Source organism: Diplotaxodon limnothrissa, linkage group LG14, assembly GCF_057381915.1.
Source record: "Diplotaxodon limnothrissa isolate DT_005_m linkage group LG14, D_limnothrissa_male_GT1.1, whole genome shotgun sequence".
Lineage (NCBI taxonomy): Eukaryota > Metazoa > Chordata > Actinopteri > Cichliformes > Cichlidae > Diplotaxodon > Diplotaxodon limnothrissa.
In genome coordinates, this window is record NC_140609.1 from 28,582,438 (window position 1) to 28,607,069 (window position 24,632).

At 40.3% G+C, this 24,632-nt stretch overlaps 3 protein-coding genes across 4 annotated transcripts in view; 1 reads left to right on the top strand and 2 right to left on the bottom strand.

Annotated features, from left to right (window-relative positions):
• Nucleotides 1-295: 295 nt before the first annotated feature.
• On the top strand, nucleotides 296-4,834 carry hspa8b (heat shock protein family A (Hsp70) member 8b). Of its 2 annotated transcripts, none has more exons than XM_085370040.1 (9): nucleotides 296-469; nucleotides 1,854-2,063; nucleotides 2,147-2,352; nucleotides 2,547-2,699; nucleotides 2,815-3,370; nucleotides 3,486-3,688; nucleotides 3,780-3,978; nucleotides 4,059-4,291; nucleotides 4,384-4,834. In XM_085370040.1, exons 2-9 carry the CDS (start codon nucleotides 1,859-1,861, stop codon nucleotides 4,567-4,569), a joined length of 1,941 nt encoding a protein of 646 aa, XP_085226166.1. In that variant the 5' UTR covers nucleotides 296-469; nucleotides 1,854-1,858; the 3' UTR covers nucleotides 4,570-4,834. The 2 variants fall into 2 exon arrangements, with proteins under 2 accessions (XP_085226166.1, XP_085226165.1); XM_085370039.1 differs by having other exon boundaries at nucleotides 296-382.
• A 488-nt stretch (nucleotides 4,835-5,322) lies between these two features.
• Nucleotides 5,323-7,270, bottom strand: lim2.3 (lens intrinsic membrane protein 2.3). Its single transcript, XM_085370805.1, has 4 exons — nucleotides 7,096-7,270; nucleotides 5,683-5,832; nucleotides 5,460-5,594; nucleotides 5,323-5,384 (listed from the first exon to the last, which is right to left on the bottom strand). Exons 1-4 carry the CDS (start codon nucleotides 7,268-7,270, stop codon nucleotides 5,323-5,325), a joined length of 522 nt encoding a protein of 173 aa, XP_085226931.1.
• Nucleotides 7,271-15,301: 8,031 nt separating this feature from the next.
• The window catches only part of LOC146619078 (roundabout homolog 2), a 59,937-nt gene continuing 50,606 nt past the window's right edge, over nucleotides 15,302-24,632 (bottom strand). Inside the window, exons 18-26 of the mRNA XM_085370191.1 lie at nucleotides 24,567-24,609; nucleotides 24,336-24,472; nucleotides 23,966-24,253; nucleotides 21,202-21,340; nucleotides 19,064-19,386; nucleotides 18,747-18,863; nucleotides 17,170-17,340; nucleotides 16,730-16,851; nucleotides 15,302-15,313 (exon numbers count right to left, since the gene is read on the bottom strand). Coding sequence (XP_085226317.1) covers nucleotides 15,302-15,313; nucleotides 16,730-16,851; nucleotides 17,170-17,340; nucleotides 18,747-18,863; nucleotides 19,064-19,386; nucleotides 21,202-21,340; nucleotides 23,966-24,253; nucleotides 24,336-24,472; nucleotides 24,567-24,609 — 1,352 coding nt within the window. The remainder of the gene's footprint in view (nucleotides 15,314-16,729; nucleotides 16,852-17,169; nucleotides 17,341-18,746; nucleotides 18,864-19,063; nucleotides 19,387-21,201; nucleotides 21,341-23,965; nucleotides 24,254-24,335; nucleotides 24,473-24,566; nucleotides 24,610-24,632) is intronic.

A 24,632-nucleotide genomic window follows, 5' to 3' on the forward strand; every position in this document is an offset into this window, starting at 1 on the left:
GAACCTGTGGAATAATCCAGAAACTGTTTGGCACTGCTGGATCATTCTCCTCAGTGAGTTTGCTAGTAATTGCTAGAAACGAAACTTCAACTTTAGTTTTTTTTTTTCATTCTCTGTATTTTCCTGATAGCAACTGCTTTGGAAATCTGCTGACGGTATTTTTAATTGGACCGCTGGTCGAGGCAGTTGAAACTGACGGGAGAGGATTGGCCAGCATCGCTCCTCCTGTGTTCTAGAGAGTTCGGAGTGGGAATGATATTGAGGAGGTCCGGCCGCTCCCACACACATACACACACTACTGACTGATACCGGGGATCAGGACCCGTCACACCCAGTCACTCAGGGCAAAGGCAACCTGCGCCACAGTAGGAAAACAACAGAGGTGAGTATAGAGAGGAGAAGCGTGTGGCATGCTGACGTCAAGTGGTTAGCGTCACGTTAACATCATTAACGGCTGCAGTGTTTTAAGGTAACATCTAAGCTAGTTGGTGCTTTTTTTTGCTGTTGTTTTGTTATTAGGTTTATCTTACTGCCACACATCCTTAAGTATGCATGTTAAGTGTAGCTTAACCGATAAGATGCTTGACAGTTAAAATGACAAACAACAGGTATAAACTGCTACTGCTGCTGCATGTTCCGTCTTACTCAAAACGGTCGGGATGAAGTTTCTAATATGCGTTAAAGTTACATAAAGTGGGAAGAAAGATCCAGAAAGTTCGCAGGCTTCTGAAGAATGAAAGGGCACGCCCACTCGCACTGCTGCTGATAGACTGGCATGTACTTGCTGCTGCACAGTCACTCTTTCCCATCATCACTCCCAAAACAAATGCAATGCAGTGTCCATAAACAGTGTTAGCGAAGCACATCAGTATAAACAAGAGTCAGTGCAATTTGCAAATAAAGTTGCTTTGCATTATCCAAAGCAAGCACCTGTATAAGTTGTCATATTTTGCAAATTAAGAATGCAAGCTAAAACCTACCCGTCATTATCTTTATCAATATAGGAATGTTCATGCGGACTGTAATAAAGCATAGCTAAAATCAACCCACTGTTAACCACAGTCCAAATATATTTATATATCAATCAGCTCTACTTTTTGCTAACCCAAGCCATAAAGCCCTGGCTCTTATCAAACTGCCAGTCTCCACATTTCTGCTGCACCACTACTGGCAGCATGCCCCACAGGAGGAACCCAGCCACCCACTGGCATGAAAAGTTTGTTATAATGACCTCCCATGTGGTTTAAGATTAGGGTATCATTACAGTGTGTTGGTAATCTGCTACTGTAGCAACAGTAAACATGGCTTTTCCTATTTAGCTGTTTTCCCAACATTTTCCACATAGTTTCACTCAGAAATGTATTGATAGAGAATCCCTTTTGTAGTTTATATTTTTGAGATTATAAAACAGAATATAGAATATTAGTGTCTTGTAATGGCCACTAGAGGTGATTTTGGATGGCGCATTCTTGTTAGACCAACAGCAGTCTGCACACTAAAAACACAGAGATAAAAATTTTGATTTTGATTATAGGTGTCCAAATACCTTATTCTTGGAAGAGGCCCATGCTTTCCTGTCGTTCCTTGTTAATGTAATAAAGGCACTTAATACCAAGTTCTCAGAAAGGAGGAGGCCTAGTAACAGGTGTGGTGGACTTAACTTTCACTGAAACCATTTGTTTGAACAGCTCAGACTCTGATAATAGCCTCATTACCCCATACTACAAGAGTGCATCATGGTATCCCCACCCCACCAGTGCTTAGAGCTTAAGTTACTCATCTGCCACATATCCACACTGTCACTTTAGTGCCAGTCTGTGATTAACAACTATAAATAATGATCTTATTCTCAGGAACCATGTCCAAGGGACCAGCAGTTGGTATTGACCTGGGCACTACATACTCCTGTGTAGGAGTTTTTCAGCATGGCAAAGTGGAAATCATTGCCAATGACCAGGGAAACAGGACTACACCCAGCTATGTTGCATTCACTGACACAGAGAGGCTGATTGGGGATGCAGCCAAGAACCAAGTGGCCTTGAACCCAAACAACACAATATTTGGTATGCTTTTTTCCCCCTAGAAAATTCAAGAATAGAAGATGAGCTTTGATGTTTCTGCGTATTAATCCTTTATTGCTTCCCAGATGCCAAACGTCTCATTGGACGCCGGTTTGATGACAGCGTTGTCCAGTCAGACATGAAACATTGGCCCTTTACAGTGATCAATGATGCTTCACGACCCAAAGTAAAGGTGGAATACAAGGGTGAGGCCAAGACGTTTTACCCAGAGGAGATCTCCTCCATGGTGCTGCTTAAAATGAAGGAGATTGCAGAAGCATACCTTGGCAAGGTACTTCTGAGCAAAAAGATTTATAATCTTTTATTTTAAGTCTCTCTTTCCCAGCAAGACACAGAAATGTCAACAGCAGACTTCACTGCTTGTGTCATGTTTACTTTTACAGCCTAGATACCTCCTGGTTTAAAATCAACTAAAAAAAACCTGCTCATCACAGTTCTCATTGATAGTCTTATTAAAATTTCCAGACGGTAACAAGTGTCGTAGTGACTGTGCCTGCCTACTTCAACGACTCTCAGCGCCAGGCCACCAAAGATGCAGGGACCATTTCTGGGCTTAATGTCCTTCGTATCATCAATGAGCCCACCGCTGCTGCCATTGCCTATGGCCTGGACAAAAAGGTATGCTAGAGTTTTTTGATGTTGTGTAGAAAGCCCTAAAGTTTGTCTGAATAAAAAAAATAAAAATGTAGTAAATCCACAATCTACAAATTACGATTAAATGCTACATTTTTAGGTTGGATCAGAGAGAAATGTTCTCATCTTCGATCTGGGCGGCGGCACATTTGACGTCTCGATCCTGACAATTGAAGACGGCATCTTTGAAGTGAAGTCCACAGCGGGTGACACTCACTTGGGCGGTGAAGACTTTGACAACCGCATGGTGAACCACTTCATCTCCGAGTTCAAACGCAAGTACAAAAAAGACATTAGCGACAACAAGAGGGCGGTGCGTCGTCTGCGCACGGCATGTGAGAGGGCCAAGCGCACCCTGTCATCCAGCACTCAGGCTAGCATTGAAATTGACTCTCTGTACGAGGGCATCGATTTCTACACCTCCATCACCAGAGCCCGGTTTGAGGAGCTGAACGCAGATCTGTTCCGAGGAACCCTGGAGCCTGTGGAAAAGGCTCTCCGTGATGCCAAGATGGATAAGGCCCAAATCCATGACATTGTGCTAGTGGGGGGTTCTACTCGTATTCCTAAGATCCAGAAGCTCTTGCAAGATTTCTTCAATGGGAAGGAACTCAATAAGAGCATTAACCCTGATGAGGCAGTGGCCTACGGTGCAGGTATGGCCCCTGTGTGCTTAGAAATAGAACAACAACTGTCTTGCACTACAGAGCTACTAATGAGCAACATTTTAAAACTTGATTTCACTTTTCTTTTTTCTTTTTTTTTCTGCAGCTGTGCAGGCAGCCATCTTGGCAGGTGACAAATCTGAGAATGTGCAGGATCTCCTGCTGCTGGATGTGACCCCCTTGTCTCTGGGCATCGAGACTGCTGGAGGAGTCATGACTGTGCTGATCAAGAGAAACACCACAATCCCCACAAAGCAGACCCAAACCTTTACCACCTATTCAGACAACCAGCCTGGTGTGCTCATTCAGGTAAAACTACAACCTCAGTCCCCTCTTTCATTTGTTTACTAAAATGTAAGACTGAAACATTGAAAATGCTTTTTTGATGTTTTGTCATCAGGTGTTTGAGGGTGAAAGAGCGATGACAAAAGACAACAACCTCTTGGGGAAATTTGAGCTCACCGGAATCCCACCAGCCCCACGTGGGGTTCCACAGATTGAGGTGACATTCGATATTGACGCCAACGGCATTATGAATGTGTCTGCAGTCGACAAGAGCACCGGCAAGGAGAACAAGATCACAATCACCAATGACAAAGGTAACTAGGAAGTGAACTGTATCCAGATTGTGAAAATCGAGTTCTTTGCATTTAAGCCATCTTATTGCTCTGCTACTCAGGTCGCTTGAGCAAAGAGGACATCGAGCGCATGGTCCAGGAAGCTGAGAAGTACAAAGCTGAGGACGACGTGCAAAGACAGAAGGTCTCTGCCAAGAACGGTCTGGAGTCTTACGCCTTCAACATGAAGTCCGCTGTGGAGGATGAGAAGCTAAAGGGCAAGATCAGCGACGAAGACAAACAGAAGATTTTGGATAAATGTAACGAGGTCATCAGCTGGCTGGATAGAAACCAGGTATGAGTTTGTGCTGAACTGTGATTAGAAACCTTGAAAACAAATGCTCAGAATAAACTTGCATTTGACTCCCTCTTGTTACTTCTCTACAGACGGCAGAAAAAGATGAGTTTGAACATCAGCAGAAAGAGCTGGAGAAGCTGTGCAACCCCATCATGACCAAGCTGTACCAAAGTGCAGGTGGGGTTCCAGGGGGCATGCCCGGCGGCTTCCCCGGGGGTGGTGCTGCTCCTGGAGGAGGAGGATCCTCCGGCCCCACCATCGAGGAGGTCGACTAAGCCGCAGCTTGAACAGATGTGCATGAGCCTGTTCCCTTTGTTCTTGAAACGTTCGTGTGAGAGTAACACCATTCATGTTATCGCAGTATTATGTAAATACTCAAAACCATTAACTTCCATTCTCTGTTGACTGTTTTGACTTTTTTCTTCTTCTTTTTTTTTTTACTTTGTTTTGTATGCCAGGCTTAAGGCTGTATCTGCACTGTGACTTTATTGATTAACAGTTTCTCTTGGAAGTGAAGTTCCTTTGAGTTTAGTTCACATTTGCATTCCCAGTGTTTTTCTGGGTTGATATATGAAGCTAAAACTGTTGTTTATTGCACAACGATTAGCTAAATTAAACCAAATGAAATATTTTCATGATTTCCGAGTCATTTATTTATTGCCTCAAAGCTTTTCTGTGAAATTGAGCAGCACTATGGAGTGTTTTCTCAGGCATGGCTTTCAGCCTGCACGTTTAAATCTGAAACTGCATCAAAGCCGATGACTAAGCAGACATGCTTGTAGTTTTTCAAGGCTTCCTTTGTGTTTTTGTGGGTAGTTTACCATCAAAGTTTATTTGCTGGTCCTGATAGTGTGCACAATAATAGAGCAGAGACAAGACAGGCAACAACATTTTTCTCATTTATTTTGCTTAGTCGTGACTACTTAAGATGTTGGAAAGTTCATGGGGGTGTATTGGTTCCTCTTGGTCGCAGGTTATGGACCATTGCTGGTACACGTGTGAGAACATATGTTGAAGTGTTCGGCAGGTCAGCGCGAGTTAGAGTTTCTTGGGCATTCGTGCATCCGGTAGGCACACATGTAGAAGATACCTGAAACAGGGTAGGGTAAATAGTTCAGTTAAAAATAAAAAACACATAACACTTAAAGCATCATGAGATCCAAACCTGAGAAGAACGTGAGCACCACTGCCACCCAGCCCATTATATAGGACCAGGAGAATCGCCAGCTGCCATAACGTTTGCCGTAGTAGTTCACCGTCACCCCTGTGTACACAGCCATCGCCAGCAACACAAAGAAGCCTGCACAAAAAGATAGCGTAAGTACCGGAGGTGCTAATTCTCTGCTATACCAGGAAAGCTTTTATATGACTGCATGTGAGGAGCTCACAGGAGATAAAGAAGAGGATGCCAGCTGCAAATGTCTTGTCAAACCCGTCGAAGGAGGAGTAGTGGATGAAGGCCATGACGCCAATCACAATGCCAATGAAACAAGCCAGCAGGGAAAGGATCATGAAGGCCCGGGTGGCATCCCAGTATGCTGTGAGCCAGAGCGAGACAGGCCAGACTTAATAAATGCAGACTTTAGAAGTATGTTTATTCTTTGTTACACATTCAGTTTGTGAAGTTATATGTTGCCTGTATTTGTGCTTGTCCTAATGTAGGAGACAGATCTAGCTTGCCATCTAGAGCATGTCAAAAAATGTGATGAAGTAAGAGAGAAAATGGAAAGCTGTTTTATGTTGTGTTGCTGGTGCAAATAAAAGCATATGAAGAAATCTCACACACAGGCTCCCCACCAAAAATAGATTTCCTAATAACATCTGTGCCACTAGTGTGACTCGCAACCTACTTGAGGTGGAAGCACAATTTCGCAGTCCCCCTGTATGGAGGACTGAAAGTGCCAAAGCCAGAAATAAATGAATAAATAATTCAATGCAAGCCTTTCGCGTCTTTATTATATTATTTTCAATTTTGAAATAGTTCCCTTATTTTTAATGCTCTTTTTACATCACTCCCCGCATTCCTACTTTATTACCAAACATCAAAATATGTTGTGGGTTCAGGGAGTTTTTTTATTTGTCGATCAACACTAGGTTCAGAAATGTTTGCCAACAAATAAAGCAGTTTGTCTGGACTGTGCACGCTTTTATGAGTGCACATAAAGAAGTGTAGATGTGATGTTTTCTCAGGGTGGGTTTCAAAGTCAAATAATTTTATATTTATGCAAACAGAGGTAAAAAGGAAAGGGGAAATGTTTTTAAAATGAATGTATCTATATTCATTAATAAATGTTATTAACCACTTAATTTTAGAGATAAATAATTGCTGGTGCTATTTAAAGCATAAATGTTTTGGCATTTTACAATTAGTTAATGGCTATATGTATTATTTTTTCATCTACTGTGATATTTTTTAGTCAGTGAGTCATTTATTCATTTTATTGATTAATTAATTTTTATTTTTACATTTTGGTTTTGTTTTTTTTTTTCAGATTGGGTTTTTAAGTTTCAGTCATCCCTACCCATGAACCTAAAGGGAGTAACCATAGTGAAAATTGGAACTAACAAAATATATTGATTAAATAACAAAGAATTATTTTTTTTTTCATCGTTTTTTGTAACACCAAAGTATATTATTTTATTTTATTTTGGAAGTTTTGGTTCTCCATACTCATAAAGAAGAGAGGGGAAGTATTCCAGTGTTGATCAAGGTTCTGGACTAATTGTGAGCCAACTAAGACGTATTAATGAGGGTAAGCCTGTCTGTAGACATGCAGTGTAAGACAACCAGCAGGTCTTACCAATACTGTCTGTATGTGTCATGCATTTCCCAGGCACACAGTACCGCCACAGGCCCTGGTGCATGTAATTGCTGGAGTGCCGATACTGCATCCAGTAGTCAGTTGCCGTGGAGACAATGAGGAGTATGTTTCCAACTCCGGCACAGAACAACCCACCTCCCATGAAGCTGTACATCCTGCCAAAAAACACTGACTGACACGTAGACAAAAAACAGGTCAAGGCCTCACCACCACATCTGAGCCCCGGCTATACCAATTAGAGCAAGTACTTCCTGTTACAGAGAGGAGTAACAGTGGGCATGAATAAAACAATATCTAAATACATTCAGCGGCATGCCACAAATGCGATGCTGGAGCTATCGACAGATCTGATTGCATATATATGAAAAAGAAAAAAAGAACCGTCTTATAAGACATGAACAAGCAGCAGGCTCAATCTGACAAATCATTAACCTCTAACTCTGCTGCATCAGGAAGTGTCTATATCTTTAAAAGCACATGCAGGGCTGATAAACATTTTTCAAAGCCAGATATATTTATGTTAAATTATACCCAAGTCTGCCAAACATGGTACAGTGAACAGTGTGTAAATGATGCACACGAGCTCGGGAATTTTATTCCATCTAGATTCAGTGGTGCATCCGTAACACATGGCATATTGTTTAAATATTTTATATAAAGTGGGCTTTTCCACTCTGTTTTAAATTTAATTGAAGTGAAATTTAAGAGAAGCAAGGATTCACCCACTGAACTTAATTCAAACAACACTAAAAAGGACTTTCTTATTCCATACAAAATACAGTTAATTGCACTGTGTTTCCATATTGATCACATACCTCTTTTTCCCCTTAGAAAAAGTCAGAGATTCCAATAATTCGGGTTGTCAAAGCACGGAGGAGCCCAATATTGCCCAGGATGGCAGGAAAGTTTTGTTTGTGCATAGGAAACCAAGCGAACAAACGGGCTGACGGAACAATGGAGCATGCTGAGCCACAACCAATCACAGAGGATGAGTTTTGTGTTTTAGGGAATCTGCTGAAAATACAAAACCGTTAAAGCGCTGCGCACATCTCGGCAATACTGATGACACAGGGCTTTTAATTCAAAATGCTCCACAACCATACACAACAAACCCGTGGCCTGCGCTGCTCAACCATAGTACTGTTGAAAGAGAGATTATTTAACATAGTGCAAAATGTAGAAACAGAATCCTCTGCAGTGTTGAATTATGTAATGTGACTTTGGTAAATCATTTTGCCCATTATTCACATGTTAAAGTTTTGTTTTTAATAAATATTGGGCTCTTTCTCTCTTCAATATAGACTTTCATAAAATTCAAATTGTACAACTCACAAAAACTTTTATAAGGCTCATAACATAGATGATAAATCAACCATCTCATCATCATTTTAGTTCCACTAAAATGTTGAAAGTACAAATTATGATCATCTAAATAAATTTATACACACACACACACACACATATATATATATATATATATATATATATATATATATATATATTTAGCACTAGCGAGCCCAGAGGAATTCATTTAATTATAGATGAAATAAACAAAATAAATTGCTGGACCATATGCATGCAGTTGGCGTGAAAGCGTGATGAGTGTGGCTAATAAAACTGTATAATGTGGGTGAAGAAGCTGCAGCACAAGTGGTTTATCTTTGCTGTAGCACCTGGCAGAAAGAGCGGGCTGTAAAAGAGAGGGTTGCGTGTCAGAAATTAATATTTCATTCGGTTGCTTGATAGTGTAGCATATTCTATACGAAAAGGTGTTACTGTTGAAAGAGTCAGGACAGATGAGTTTCTAATCAGGAGCACAATCAGAGGGTCAATTATGAAGAGTTTGTTTTCCAAGAGTTTGGAATAAATAAGTAAAGCAAAGCAAAGTCATTCCAAGTCTGGCATATTTCTTGTCTTAGCTCTTCCTTTCCTGTATCGTTGATGGTGTGTTTTGACGCCTCAGTATCGAATGAAGGCCAAAAAGCAAAATAGGTCTCAGGCTTTTTCCAGTGGGTTCTCCAGTTAGGCGTAGCCACCCTTAATAACTTGTGATGCACACCGAGTCACTTTGTTCTGGAGGCAGGTCTGAAATATGACAGAAACCACTCAGTTCAGAAAAGACAAACAAGAGTTACACCTAGCAAGTGTCCAATGTGGAAAGAGTGAAGGCAGACGTTAACGTAGCACACAACTAATTATTTATTGGTACGGTTACTTAGAATAGAATAGAATAGAATAGAATAGAATTCAACTTTATTGTCATTGCACATGCACAGGTACAGGGCAACGAAATGCAGTTTGCATCCATCCAGAAGTGCTTAGTGATATAGATATATTACAATATATATTAGCAATAATATAGATATGTAAGTATATTACAGAAATGGGTCTATTATGGTATGTTATAATGTACACGGTATGAAGTATGTTGTGAATATTCTATAACTATAAGTATGTACAGGCTGTAGTGAGTACAAGCTATGTACAGGATATGAACAGGATATAAATATGAAAAACTATACAGAATATGAAATAAATAACTTTACAGGAATCTGAGATATACAGCTATACAGAAATGGGAACTATGCAAGTTGTAAACAGTTGTAGGGTTAAAAATTATCGTATGTACAGAATGATTGTTTACACAGGGCTATACAGTAGTGCAGTTAAGGTAAGTGAGGGTGTGGATAATTTCTACAGAGGCTATATAAAGTGCTAGTGGTTGTGAGTGGTGGTTCACTCCATGTTATTATTGTGTGTTTGAGGGTACAGTTGTCCATTGTGTGTGTGTGTGTATGTTCAGTCCATGAGTTAACGTGAGTTAACGTGGGTCAGATGTCAGGAGGCAGAGTTCTTATCCACAACACAATAAAAAAAAACAACCTTTGAACTTTTTTTATAAGGACAGGAGGGAAACTGTCACACTGTGATATGTACATGTAGATTTAGGCCCATGAGGAGACGCCTAAATTCTTAAAAACTCAGCACAATCTCTCTAACAATAAACAAGATAAAATACATAAGATAATAAAAAAGATCTAAACAATTTAACTTCCTCAAACTGAATCATATTTTATATCAATCTCAGCTCTGTCCCATCTGGTGTATCCAAATCGTGTTTAACCCCACATAACAGAGCTATAAAAACATGACAATAGTAGTTAATTAACAGTAGTTAATAGTTTGAGTCATGCTGAACAATGATGGAATTTATTTAAGCATAATGTGTAAGAAAATAAGTGGGTGGAGTTTATGTAAAGGTGGTTATTTAATTTCTTTAGTCAGAGTCACTGGCTATTTCCATAAAGGTCATTTAGAGCACACACAGGTGTACACAATGAAAATGGATTCAGCAGCCTGGTTCAGCAGCCTGGTTCAGCATTGTTCATTAGTGAGCTTGGCCTGCACAGGACCACTGGTAGCACAAGAATAGGATAAAATCCATTTATGAAATATTTTGTTTGAGGATTGTTTGCATTTCAATCATTTTATTATGGTTTACGCAAACCCCTTTTAACATATTTATGTTTATTCAGAGCAAATTTAGGTTTTAATGCAATCTATAAAACTCAAAGGTTGAACCCATGTTAAATGTGTTGGTACTAACATGTCTGCTGCTGTGACATCTTCAATCAAGTAGCACAGCAGCAGTTATCTTCATATCCCCCTTGACAATGAGCTTCAAAGGACAACAAGCTAATATGTCTGTACTTTTAGTTGCTATAAATACAAGTGGACCTGCTCTGAATTTAATCCTAATTTCACAAAAAGCATTCACACATTTAAGTTCTCGAGCATTTACTGGGAACCATGTAAAGGAAAAGGTAAATAGTATAATAGTAACTGAGTAATAACTGAGTCAAAGGCCATCACATGCTTGACTCAGTTATTACCACTAGGTGGTGCATTTTATTTAATCTTGCACCAAACACTGACTCATTAGCTGCATTTTGACTTACAGAAATATACCAATGTGCTGTACTCTTAATTTTCTCTTAAATGCACACTAACTTACCTACCTATATTAGGTTTACATTGCAGTTTGGGTATCCAATGCTCCATACAGTAAGTAAGGTTAATGTATTAATGTCATAGTCCCGGGTCTGTGACCCAGTGTTTTGAGTTTAGTGGGTTTTCTAGTTTTGTTTGCTTATGAATCCTACGGTTGTGTAATGTGTATATTGTTTCTTGTAGTTCTCCCCTTGGTATATTTAGTCTTCTTCTGTTATACATTGTGTTAGAATAATTCCTCCCTCATTGTTCCCCATCCTCTTGTGTCTTGTTTCCTGTGTTAGCCATTGATGCCTCCCTGTGAAGTCAGTCTTGTCTCGTTGCTAAGCTGTCTTTTTCGCTCTCATCACTCAGTGTCTCTTCCCAGTCTCCTCTTGTCCTCTGCCAGATCGTTAGTTCTCCCCCAATGTGTCTCATCCATGTTCCACGTTCTCAGCTTCAGGTTTCATGTTTCACATCCTTAGTGTTTAGTTTCTTCCCAGTTTAGTGTTAGTGAAAGTCTTTGCCTTTTGTTTTGTGTTTTGTTTGATTTTGTGCAGCCTTAAAATGTGGTTTGCTTTGGCTAAATTTAGTCCTACTGTCCGCTTTTGGGTCCTTACTTCAAATACATGATGTGCGCCTGCAGATGACAATTAATCCCACATTGATTGGATTTTTACTATTGCCCTTCACATATTAAAAATCCCCTATACAAAAAATAGTGTTCGCTATTGTTAACTAAAGCACTCTGTTGTGTACACATTGATGCATGAACAGGTCTAAACACTTAAACTGTTTTTACCTTACTCTGGGAAAGCTTCTTCAAATTCATCTTCAGTCCCTATTCAAGACGGGTTACTTTTGCTCGTACATCACAGCCACTTTGTGCTCCAATTTCCAGTTGTTCATATTGTAGTTATCATGCATGTGCACTTTTTTATATAGACGAGAAGAGAGAACTACATTTCCAACAAGGGAAAGTATCGTTCTACAGCTAAAAATGACAAATCTACTGTCGACCTAATGTTGTACATTTTTAGATACATGTGAAGTGGTCTCTTTTACAAACTGAGCCTGTGTGCATGTGGGAGGGGTCAGCAAACCACACAGACCCTAATCCACGCAACAGGGCTAAAAGCATAAATTTGTCGAACCCTTCTAAATTGCATAACCTATTCAAATTGCATCGGATTACCATTATCATCCTAGCCTGGTGGGACCCAGCGTGTATTTGCCGAAGGCAATGGAGTCCAACTCGCTTTCCACGCCATCCACTGTCTCCCTGCCAAAACACTGTAGTGCTTCCACTAATAAGATCTGCACAAAAGAGGCACATGCAGCAGCTGACGGTGCAGACACGAGGAAAAGCCTTTTATATCTCGCTGCTGTCACGTTTCAGGAGACATACAGAAAGATGAAGGCTTCCTCCGCTCATTAAACCGCATTCAAAAACAGGCATTTTCAGAATACTGCAATCCGTAGAAGGCATCAAATCACACACAGTGTAGTATTAGACATTTTACAGGGAGCATGATATAACAATATCCAAGTTCATTCAAACCTCAGGGACATTTCGCCATTTTCCTTTTTCCTCACTCTGCTCTTTAAAACCTTCTCCTGATCACATTGCTTGCATTACAAAATGGTTGTGTTTAAATTATTCAGGGTGTCTTTAATCGTTATCAATCATTATTTAAACATACAAAGTCCAAGATGATTTCTTTCAGTTTGGTTCGAATTTATTTTTATCGTTCACAAGGTCAGCCCAGCAATCTATAGACTTCCAAGGAACCTTGAGAGGACTGTTGTTATGTATTAGGTGTGTATAAACAAGGCTAAATTGAGAACAATTGAATTCAGTCAGCAAGCACTTGGCAGCAGTGGGGAGAAAGAACTGTCCTTTAACAGGAACTGACTGAATGAAGAGGTAAGAGAAGCATAAAGAGACAACATATAGCAAACAGGACAATAATGCACACCACACAACATGTTAATGACATGCAGCAGCCTCATAGGGAAAACAAAGGGAGTTAAGAAATTCTCAGTGCACTGGAGTTCCTCCAGTGGCCTGAGCCTACAGCCATAATTACTGGCCTAGTCACACTAGAGAAAAAGTAGGGCAGTAACCTCCAAGGAACTAGGAAAAGTCGGCAGGTGCTGTTGGTTACTGCATTGAATCTTTCAGCATTTTGCAAATACTTGCAGTGACCAACTGTTTACCCAGAGGCTGAGGGTGTTGCATGCTCATGGGATATCATTTTTGATTGGAGGTTGCACAGGTCGCCTGGTGGGAAGCAACCTCTGTGTAAACAATTACAGTCTAACTTGGACCGACTGCAGTTGCTCTCAGGCAGATTGGAGAAGTTTGCGACTAATTGCCATCTTATTTATAAATGCAGACGGATTGCCAACACATTCACTGAGTCAGACTATACCGATGAACATAACCTATCTGCAACGTGTCTATTGGCAATTGGGGACTTGACTCAGCTGGTCCCTAATTGGTAATATTCATAGACTACATAAAAATAAGTGGTCTGTGTTACTTTGCAGTTACATTGCTTTGCAGAATTCACATTAATGCAAATTTCTGTGCACGTAGACAGCAACAGATGTCAATTGCCATAATACCACAAACAGATTTCATGTAACTGTTAAATGGATCCCATGCAATCTTGTTGCTGTTCTGTCATCATCTTGATGCTCCACAGTTATTTAAAGGCATCAACTAAGAGTAGTCGCACAAACCTGATCCCCATTTTTCAATCAACCATTTCAAAGGCAGTGAGATCAAGTTCATTTCACACCGCTGCAATAATTTTGGTTATTGTGGTTATTGTGCTCCCAAACCTCTTTTTTTTCTACAGTGGCTGTACCAAGAATGGTTGAGAGTCCCACAATCCAGCTCCACCTATAAGTTTGATCAAAAAGGTAATCTTGAAGATAAACATTCACAAACATTCCCATATTAGCGGCTTTAAACTAAATGCAAGCGTATTGTTATTTATTGATTAGTGCATATATTACTGTTTACCACCTCAGTTTACTGTGTTAGTACTGCTGAGATGTACTAATTTAAGTAAAACACAACATACAGGTGAGGAGAAGCTTTGCAGGTGTTAATAATTTATTTTATTTGCACAAAGCCAATTCACAGCAGCAGTCTTCTCGGGATACTATTGTATCACACAGCAAAGCTCCTGCGTCCTGGAGAGAAAGAACAAAAGAAAGCACACATTTCATTCCACTTAAACATTTAGAAAATGTGTGCTGTTTAATTAATAATTTACATGCTTGATTTAGCATAGCTTTTTAACTTCATGGTAAATTTCTTGTCTCATATGAACCCCTCAGACTCGCTTGGATTTAATAAGGTTTTTATTTTGATCTTTCGCTACCAAATACTCATTATGAGTTTGGCTGTTAAACACAGTTTGGTGACTCTTTAATGATGACTGTGGATATCGTTATCGAAAAGCAAAAATACGGCATTAAATCAACGCTCACTCATGTGTGCACATAGAGAGGGCCGAGTGTGCACAGATCACCATCATTCAGTATAACTCAGAGATAGATGGAAACGTTTTTCTAACAAATGCTTTATTGGTCGGTTTAAAAATGAACACACCGGTGATCTACAGGAGTACCACGGTACACAGTCACACAAAGATTACAGAAAAAACAGTAGCACACACAAACACAACACACATGCACGCGCACGCACACCGACATGATGGGTTATTAGCACATTATCTGCCTCGTGACGTCTCCCATCAGTATGGTTTGATGGTTCAGGAGTAAACAGAAGATACATTCAATAATCAGCTGTACAACAATGTAATACTTGGATTCAACCCTACCCACCCCCACAATTTGTTAAAAATACAATATTTTCCCGCAGATCTGCAGATTTTTGTAATATATTTAACCATATCTTTTAAAAAAATTGGAAAGATGTCTATATACACAGAGGAGGAGTAACGGAAATCACAAAAAATAAAGATTAAACCAATAAAATAAGATTAAAAAAAAAAAGAATAGAAATAGTTTGTGAAAAGGCAGATGGCAAGCCTCGACACGTTCCCTTTTGTCTTCAGTTTTTCAGCAGATACCATGGCAACAGATTGATGGTTCGCAAAGACGGGAAATCAGGGAGGAAAAATGGACGGTGTCACATGGCGTAATCGGCGACTGTCTACATGAGATTCTGGAAAGAAAAGACACAACAAAGATTAATGGGACAACAGTGTATGACTGCACAGATCAGCATCATTTAAATACAGTTTACAACAAGCACGAGCCTGAATGATTGAATGATCTTTTTGAAAGCTGAGGCTATATATGATATTTTATCTGCAGTTGTTTAGTGGGTAGTGCATGAAAACTGCTCATTCTTTAAAAAACTGTTTAAAAAAGACAAATTGCTAAAATTAATATACTTTGAGGAATCCCAAAAACAATAACTCAGATGACATTGTGTTTTTTTTAGATGTATTTCTTAAATGTTCCCAACTATATTACATTTTATTCCCAAAGACTCTGAAAAAAAATATATACACCAGATATATTGAATCATATCTCAATAACAGGCACCAAATCATGCTCCGAAAATGAGATTTGAAAAGTGATTGTGGACATACCAGGCAGGGGGATGGCTAGAAAGTAAGAGGATTATATTTGGGCACTTCAACTTCACCACACTCCTTACAATTAAGGCCTCACTCACACAGGACTAGAGACCAGTTGGCAAACCTCTTGGTCGTTTGGGAAAAATGTGTGTCCCCTGATTCATTTCTGTTGGCCAGTGATTGCTGGCAGTCACAAAGTGAAATTAGCCGCAACCAAAAACCTTCTTGTAATTTCTTTAGTAGCTAGCAGACAGTCACACATCTGCACACTGAGTGGCAGTGAAACTGGAAAGAAACTTGTGTTTGACCCAATGAGCAAGCAGTTTCACAGCCAGACTACTCCTCTTTGTCACATCGGTAAAAACGATAATCTCAAGGATGACATCACTGGAGCCACATCCATCTTTTATTCTGTCTATGCAACCACGATGTTTTAAAAAAAAGTGCAACTGTAACTTTGAAGGCAAACATTCTGCATTTTTAGTTTGTGTCATGCTGTTCACAGTTAGTTAGCTATGCAAACTACGGGAGCAATCACAGAGAGGTTTTTTCCCTAGTGACCTGTGGCTGTCAGAGCTCAGTCACGCAGTCTCTAGGGCTGTGACTGAGCAAACAACAAACAGGCTAAACTTTTAAGCCTAAAGATAGCGACTTTAATTAGAAAAAGACAGATTTCAGGGAATGAGTGCGTTGCATACTCATTGGTAAAGCATAGAATTATTTCAACTGTATCTATTCACCTGTCTGTAGGTCTTTTTTAGGTTGTTTAAAAATCACCACATTTATAGATATATACTTCTACTTTGGATTCAGAGATTTTCCTGAGAAACTGCAGTACTTTTTTGAGTTTTAGATAACTATTTGTATCTCTCCTCTAAAACCTGCAGTAAACTTTTGCCATTCACTGTCTCAGCCTGCCCTCAGGTTGCTGTTGAACGGACTGTGCACCACATTATAAAGGCTATGTCTGTTCAGTGGTTTCAGCCCCAGTGTACCTCATTTCTCCTAAGACCAGCACTAGATGGTTGCTGAAACACTCCTCCACCAAGGGACCCGTAGTTTGACGTCTGGACGTTGGGCACGATGCTTGACTGTCCGTACGGGATTACATTCTCATCTGCAGATGACAAACAGATAACTCAAAGTCACAGCTGTATTTATATAGGTTAAACCCAGAGTGATGGAGCACAGTGCAAATAGACCCCCTGCTACTAAAAGCAAGGCTGCTTGACTATGGGATGATAAGTGTGCAAACATTCGGTGGCAGTTGTTTCTTTCTCAGCCCAAAGGGATTTGCATGGAGCATCACAATAACATTAATACATATCAGTTGAGGTCCAGCTGTTGAAGCTAGGCGGCATGCGATGCAAAGACAGATGTTGCTCTTTTATCTTTTTGCTGAATGATGCTCCAGGATGCTGCATTATGTGCTTACCCTGCGATAACCACTTTGTAGATCCTCTCCTTTCGGGTGAGAAATGTTCTCCCCTCTTCTGTAGAGTGGGTGAGTCACTCCCCTCTTTGTCTGCTCGACTGCGGCTCAACACATCAGCCAAGAGCTGCAGGGAGTCATCTGTGCGGAGAGGAGCCGGTGGAGGGGGGAGCTCTGCGCATGATTGATAATTGATGATTAAAAAAATAAATAAACAGAGTATTTTGACTTTAAAGAAATAGTTTGACATTTTGGGGAAAAGACGCTTAATTGCTTTCTTGCCAAGAGTTAGATGAGAGGATACCACTGTCTGTTTATTATATATGAAGCTAAACATAGTAGTGCACACAGTAATCTTTGCACAAAGACTGGAAACAGTAGGGAATGGTTAACTTAGTGCTGCTCTAAAGCAGCAGCAGCAGTGCCTCTAAGGCTAACTGATTATATCTTGTTTGTTAAATTAGTTAACTACAAATGGCGATTTTACATGGTGCTATTAGCCAAATTCACAGAAGAGAATGCATTATTTAAAACTCTCAGGGAGTAAATTAACGATCATATTTGCCAAAAAGTTACTACTTTATAAATAAGCTTTACTAAACATTTACAAATATCAGAAAGAACAGAAATAATCCAAAGTGAATTCTTGCACTTGATTATGAAGTCTGCTGCCATGCTAGCCACTCTGGGGTGCTTTACTGGGATAAGTGCTAACACCAGAATGCTGTTATGCTCACAATAATAATGATGACCTTCCGAGGGGTCGCCAAGTATAATGTTCGAGGTATTGAAAGTCTTAAAGCAGTATATTAGCATAATGATATTTGTTAATTAACTGTAAGGTGTGATAAGTTAGATAACTTATAAAACTGAATAGACTATGGTGCCTTATATTCACCAAAGCAATTAGAATCCAGTCTCTGGGGAAAATGAAGGTCAGGAAAAAATCAAACAAAGTCAATTTGGCAGTCCAGCCAGCAGCTGTTGAGATATTTAAGTCAGTTAACTACAAAACATCACAAATTGATTTGTGAACTTACATTTGAAAGGCTGAAGTTCAGTAGGCAAAGGCATCACGTTGCATTAAAGACTATAAACTCTTTAGAAAGATGTATACAGAGGCCATAAATTAAGTGTACCCTGTTCTTTGGACTTCTATATAGCTCGTCAACCTTCAGCAGCAAAAGAGCCAAAAGAGCCATTTTAGCCCCAAATTAATTTTTTTTTTACATAATTATTTTTCAAAGCTTGTGGGAACAGCAGCTGAAGGGCTAAAGAGCCGCATGAGGCTCGTAAACCACAGGTTACCAACTTCCGTTCTCTAAAATCAGACTTCTTTTTGAACCTGTGAGACTCGCCCCCTGCTGGCCACTAGAAAGAATTCACATTTGAGCCACTTCCTCACTGGCTTCTCTTTTCAGATCTGGAGGCTACAATCATTTTTATACACAGTCTTAATTGGTGACCGAACACTCTAACAGAGCACTCCAGAGAGCCAAGCTGCCAGAGTGGTTAATATGCCTCATTCGTTTTTCCAGCCTAAAACAGAAATTAGAAGCATGCGGTGGAGCACATCATACCTGCTTCACTCTGCAGATCTCTCTTGTTTGGTCCATCCTTGGGCGTTTTCTTCTTACTCTTGGATCTGTGCGCCGGGGCTGTGGGGCTCGACTCTGCAGCTGTAACAGGAAATTGTCCTGACGGGAAAGAACACTGATGTCATCCTCAGGAACACGAACAGGGAAAACTAAGAAACGCTGAGCGCCACTCTGAATAAATGCAACATGATTTTCGTGTACAAATTCTCTCCGTTTAGTTACATCATAAACTAAATTATACATGACACTATGTGGTTGTGTGTGGATGCTGTGAAGCATTAAGCTGAATTCAAACTGACCTTTACCAAGGCTTTCCCCCTTGAAATCATCTACCCACTGGCTAGTGCGGTATACCTCACTGCCATCCTGGGCCTTCATGTTGGTAAACAGATCGGGGTTAGACTGGGAGACCAAGTGGTGACGTGCCAAGAGGTCAAAATGCTGCAGCCGTGGACTGTCATTAGGCTTGGATGCATCTTGCTGGTGGGGAGATGTCAAAGTTGCAGTGTAGGACAGCTCATCTGGTTTAGAGGGCAGGCTGGGGAGTTCCTCCCTGGAAGTGTCCATCAGGTAGGTTCTGGCTGGCAGAGGAGGACACCAGTCATCGTCCTCCTCCTCAGAGCTAAGGGACAAGAGAAGGCAGTGAGTGTGCATCTTTGAGGAAATTACCACATATAAAAACTAGCTTATAAACAACAGTCCAGATGTGAGTGAATGGCTGAACTAACCACCAATCCGTGTCATCAGTTTAAACTAATCATGTTTTACTGAATATTTTAAGTATCATACGGTTTTGTGCAAAAGTCTTGAGCCACCCTTTATCTCTTTATAATTTGCCAGGATGGTATTAGATGGTTGATAAAAGGCTGATGATAATTTTCTGTGTTCATAATTCCATCAATTTTGACAAAATCTCCAACACCACTGGCTGGAATGCTCCAACCCATGACAGAGTGTCCACCATGTTTTAAAGATGGCTGTAGACACTCACTGTTGTGCCTCTCTTCTTTGGGTTCATTAGTCCATTCAAGTTCTCGTTTGAGTTGTGGCAAGCACCAAGCAACCAAAAAACGTTGCTTTGAAAGTGGTCAGGTACAAGGAGTAGTCTGAAACACGCCACGGTAAAAAACCAAAAACCTTTGAAAACCCTCCAGAAAGCCAGCACTTTAGAAAGGAAGGGTGACTCAAGACTTTTACAAAGTACCGCACAGTATTAAACAATCAGAGATGTAAAGCTACCTGCTGTGGCGACAGAAAAACAAAAGCAATGTAATGTTTTTTTACTCCCATGAACCTGCATTTTATTCACACAGACAACTAAGTTCAAACATTCGGTATGTTTGAACTTATAAGTAAAATATCAGCTCATTTAGAACTTAATGCCAGCCTTACTTTTGTTGAAGTGGGATCGTTAGAAACTGAACAAATTATGGAAAACAACTTTTTTTTTTAAATTCACTGTTTACTTTTTTCCTCATAGCAGAGGCTTCACAGACCAGCATGTTGAGAAAAGAAGCTGAAATGAGCCAAGATTTTAGACTTTAAACATATAATTAGTGTTTTGCGCTTACAGCTACTACAGATGCGTGCGTTTACTTGTTGATTTTTCCGTCTATGAGGATTTTGTGATAATCTGCAAACTAAAACACACAAATGTCAAGCTGCTAGATCACACAAGCTTGTAACATGTCAAAACAAACATCTGGTGTTGAGATACTTCCAATAACTGTGCACAGAAATACCACTAACACCACTATATATATAAAAAATATTCAAATCAATTCAGTTTTATTTATATAGCACCAAATCACAACAACAGTCACCTCAAGGCGCTTTATACTGCAACTTAAAGACCCTTCAATAATAATATATATTAAAAAAATAATAACCTAATTTCAAGTCCTTGTGGGAAAAGGGAACCAGTGTAGCATTCCCGAAGACCAGAGCCACCTCCATAATTTCTGTTGTCACTTCAATGCCGTCAGGGCTAATTTAATGAACGATGTGTCATTGAAAAGGCAAAGTACTAATCCACCCTGTCAGATGGTGGCTAATGTCGTTAGGAAAGACACGGCACAGTCAGACCAGCCCTCCGATATGTCCGCAATCTAATCTGTCAGAACTAGTTAGAGTGGACGCTCCCTTCTGCAGCCCCAAAGCACGATCTACTCACTGCCCGCAGACACAGCTGTTAATGTGAAAACTCCCCAGACTCCAAACTTCACTCAAGTTTTGCTTGGCAGTCACAGCACAGTTCTGGGGCAGTTTTGATATCCATCTGCCTTAACTGCCTCTGTCATATAGGTGAAGGCAGAGGCCTCCATGCTAAAAATAAACTGACTGATCACACAAAAATAAATGCCACTGTTCTTGGAGGGGGGTAAAGAAGTGGCCTTAACAACAACCTGACATTTAACAGTGCAGTGATTTGTCTCACCTGTGCTGCTCATCTTCTTTGTGTGTTTTTGTATGGTGTCCATCTTTATTGGTGGGAAGAGGTAGAGACAAGACATCCACCCAGGTGAGAGGACCTGACTTGGATGATGTCCCAGTAGACCTCTGCTTTACCAGTTTGTCTAAAAAAAAACCCAAACAATGTGTGAGCCATAATCGTTGTGTTACTCGTTTCCACACTAAAGCTCAAACTGCTTGCTAAGTAAAGGTTTTTAAATACGTCCTTTCTGTGTCCACAGCTGTTAGCGCCTCAAAGAATTTTCCTTTTACTGACCATTTTATATCTTCAAGGGCACCTTAAGCTTCTGTAGAATCACTGGATATCAAAAGGAATGAAGCACTTAACCTCCGCATACCTTTCCATTCACACAGTATGTTTCAAAGTTTCAGAGCATGGCAGGCTTATTCACAAAGCACCTTTCAATAAGCCAATTCAAAGCCCAGGATATTGGATATAAAAGGGCATTTAAGTACAGGGAGTGCAGAATTATTAGGCAAGTTGTATTTTTGAGGAATAATTTTATTATTGAATAACAACCATGTTCTCAATGAACCCAAAAAACTCATTAATATCAAAGCTGAATGTTTTTGGAAGTAGTTTTTAGTTTGTTTTTAGTTTTAGCTATTTTAGGGGGATATCTGTGTGTGCAGGTGACTATTACTGTGCATAATTATTAGGCAACTTAACAAAAAACAAATATATACCCATTTCAATTACTTATTTTTACCAGTGAAACCAATATAACATCTCCACATTCACAAATATACATTTCTGACATTCAAAAACAAAACAAAAACAAATCAGCGACCAATATAGCCACCTTTCTTTGCAAGGACACTCAAAAGCCTGCCATCCATGGATTCTGTCAGTGTTTTGATCTGTTCACCATCAACATTGCGTGCAGCAGCAACCACAGCCTCCCAGACACTGTTCAGAGAGGTGTACTGTTTTCCCTCCTTGTAAATCTCACATTTGATGATGGACCACAGGTTCTCAATGGGGTTCAGATCAGGTGAACAAGGAGGCCATGTCATTAGTTTTTCTTCTTTTATACCCTTTCTTGCCAGCCACGCTGTGGAGTACTTGGACGCGTGTGATGGAGCATTGTCCTGCATGAAAATCATGTTTTTCTTGAAGGATGCAGACTTCTTCCTGTACCACTGCTTGAAGAAGGTGTCTTCCAGAAACTGGCAGTAGGACTGGGAGTTGAGCTTGACTCCATCCTCAACCCGAAAAGGCCCAACAAGCTCATCTTTGATGATACCAGCCCAAACCAGTACTCCACCTCCACCTTGCTGGCGTCTGAGTCGGACTGGAGCTCTCTGCCCTTTACCAATCCAGCCACGGGCCCATCCATCTGGCCCATCAAGACTCACTCTCATTTCATCAGTCCATAAAACCTTAGAAAAATCAGTCTTGAGATATTTCTTGGCCCAGTCTTGACGTTTCAGCTTGTGTGTCTTGTTCAGTGGTGGTCGTCTTTCAGCCTTTCTTACCTTGGCCATGTCTCTGAGTATTGCACACCTTGTGCTTTTGGGCACTCCAGTGATGTTGCAGCTCTGAAATATGGCCAAACTGGTGGCAAGTGGCATCTTGGCAGCTGCACGCTTGACTTTTCTCAGTTCATGGGCAGTTATTTTGCTCCTTGGTTTTTCCACACGCTTCTTGTGACCCTGTTGACTATTTTGAATGAAACGCTTGATTGTTCGATGATCACGCTTCAGAAGCTTTGCAATTTTGAGACTGCTGCATCCCTCTGCAAGATATCTCACTATTTTTGACTTTTCTGAGCCTGTCAAGTCCTTCTTTTGACCCATTTTGTCAAAGGAAAGGAAGTTGCCTAATAATTATGCACACCTGATATAGGGTGTTGATGTCATTAGACCACACCCCTTCTCATTACAGAGATGCACATCACCTAATATGCTTAATTGGTAGTAGGCTTTCGAGCCTATACAGCTTGGAGTAAGACAACATGCTTGGAGTAAGACAACATGCATGAAGAGGATGATGTGGACAAAATACTCATTTGCCTAATAATTCTGCACTCCCTGTATATATCATATGTGAGTTAATGAAGCTGCCCAAGCTTTCACATGTGGGTGGAAGTATACGTGTTGTAGGTGGTTACAACACTTGCATATAAGAAAAGAGATGAAAACATTGCACTATGGCAGCCATATAAACTATCTATAAAACAAAGCACTATTGGCCAATGTCAAGCTACAGAAAAAAAAGGCAGCTCACTAATATTTCCTTTTTAAGGTTGCAGTGCTCTAATAAATGTAATTACACAAGCAACGTCTCAGATTGTTACACGTAATCACAAGTCTACACAGTTTTATGAAGTTAACTTATTACTATGGAACTGCAGTGCGTTCAGAAAATGAAAAAAGATGAATGCAGACCTTCCCGTGTAATCATGTCGTTCTATATCGTCCAAGAAAAGATCTCATTACTGTGCAATCTCGTAATTAAAACATCTTAAAAAGGTTAAGGTGGTTACAAATGATCCATTTTGAATAACAGAACAGGTGTTTTCTTTCCCGCAAAATTAAATGAATGTGTGATTTTCAAATGGTCATTAACCGTCTCAACAGATTTTCAAGAAGCATAATGATGCCATAACCACAACTACAGAAAATTATTTTTCTCATGACTGCGTATAAAGAGCCAGACAGACATTTCCAGTTAAGCTGTCCAAAGATACATTTTTTGATCTTTTCCGCTTCCACAAAATTCTTACCATTGCTCTTCTTGCTGTACTGAAGCTTGGCGTATTCAGATCCAGAGTGACCAGACTTTATGGTCCAATGATCCAGGTCCTGCTCCAGACCTCCAAACCCACTGTTTGACAGTATTGGGTTGCTGCTGTAAGGGTCTGGACCCTTGTTGTAGGACGTGCTCGAGTAGGTGTCGTAGTACGCCAGGAGGTCGTCTTCAGCCGTTGTGTTGATGGTGCTGTAGATGGGACTGTCGTTGGACGCCGCGCTGTGCTTCTCTGACTGGTTTGGGTAGTTTATGATCCCAACAGCTGCACAGCAAATGACTATGTTACATTAACAAGGACAATCTTTTATTCAGCACTCTAGCATTTCACATCAGAGAGCTCTTACTGTTGTAATATCTCTCTGAATCCAGTTTGCCAGAGCAGCAGTTGACCGAGTCTTTGCTGTTGTGAGTCAGGTTTGGAGTGGGCCAAGAGTCTGCCAGCCAGGGGTAGTTGCCCATATTTGATCCCAACAAGCCAGGCCTGGGAAGAAAGATGAGATTATATCAATACTGCTTCTATGAAACACACAGTGACACTAATCATCTGATGAATCAAATCATAACGTAGAGTTTACCCTCCATTAATGATTCCTGATCCCTCACTGTGAGCGAAGCCAACTGCAAGAGGAAAAAAGAGCAAA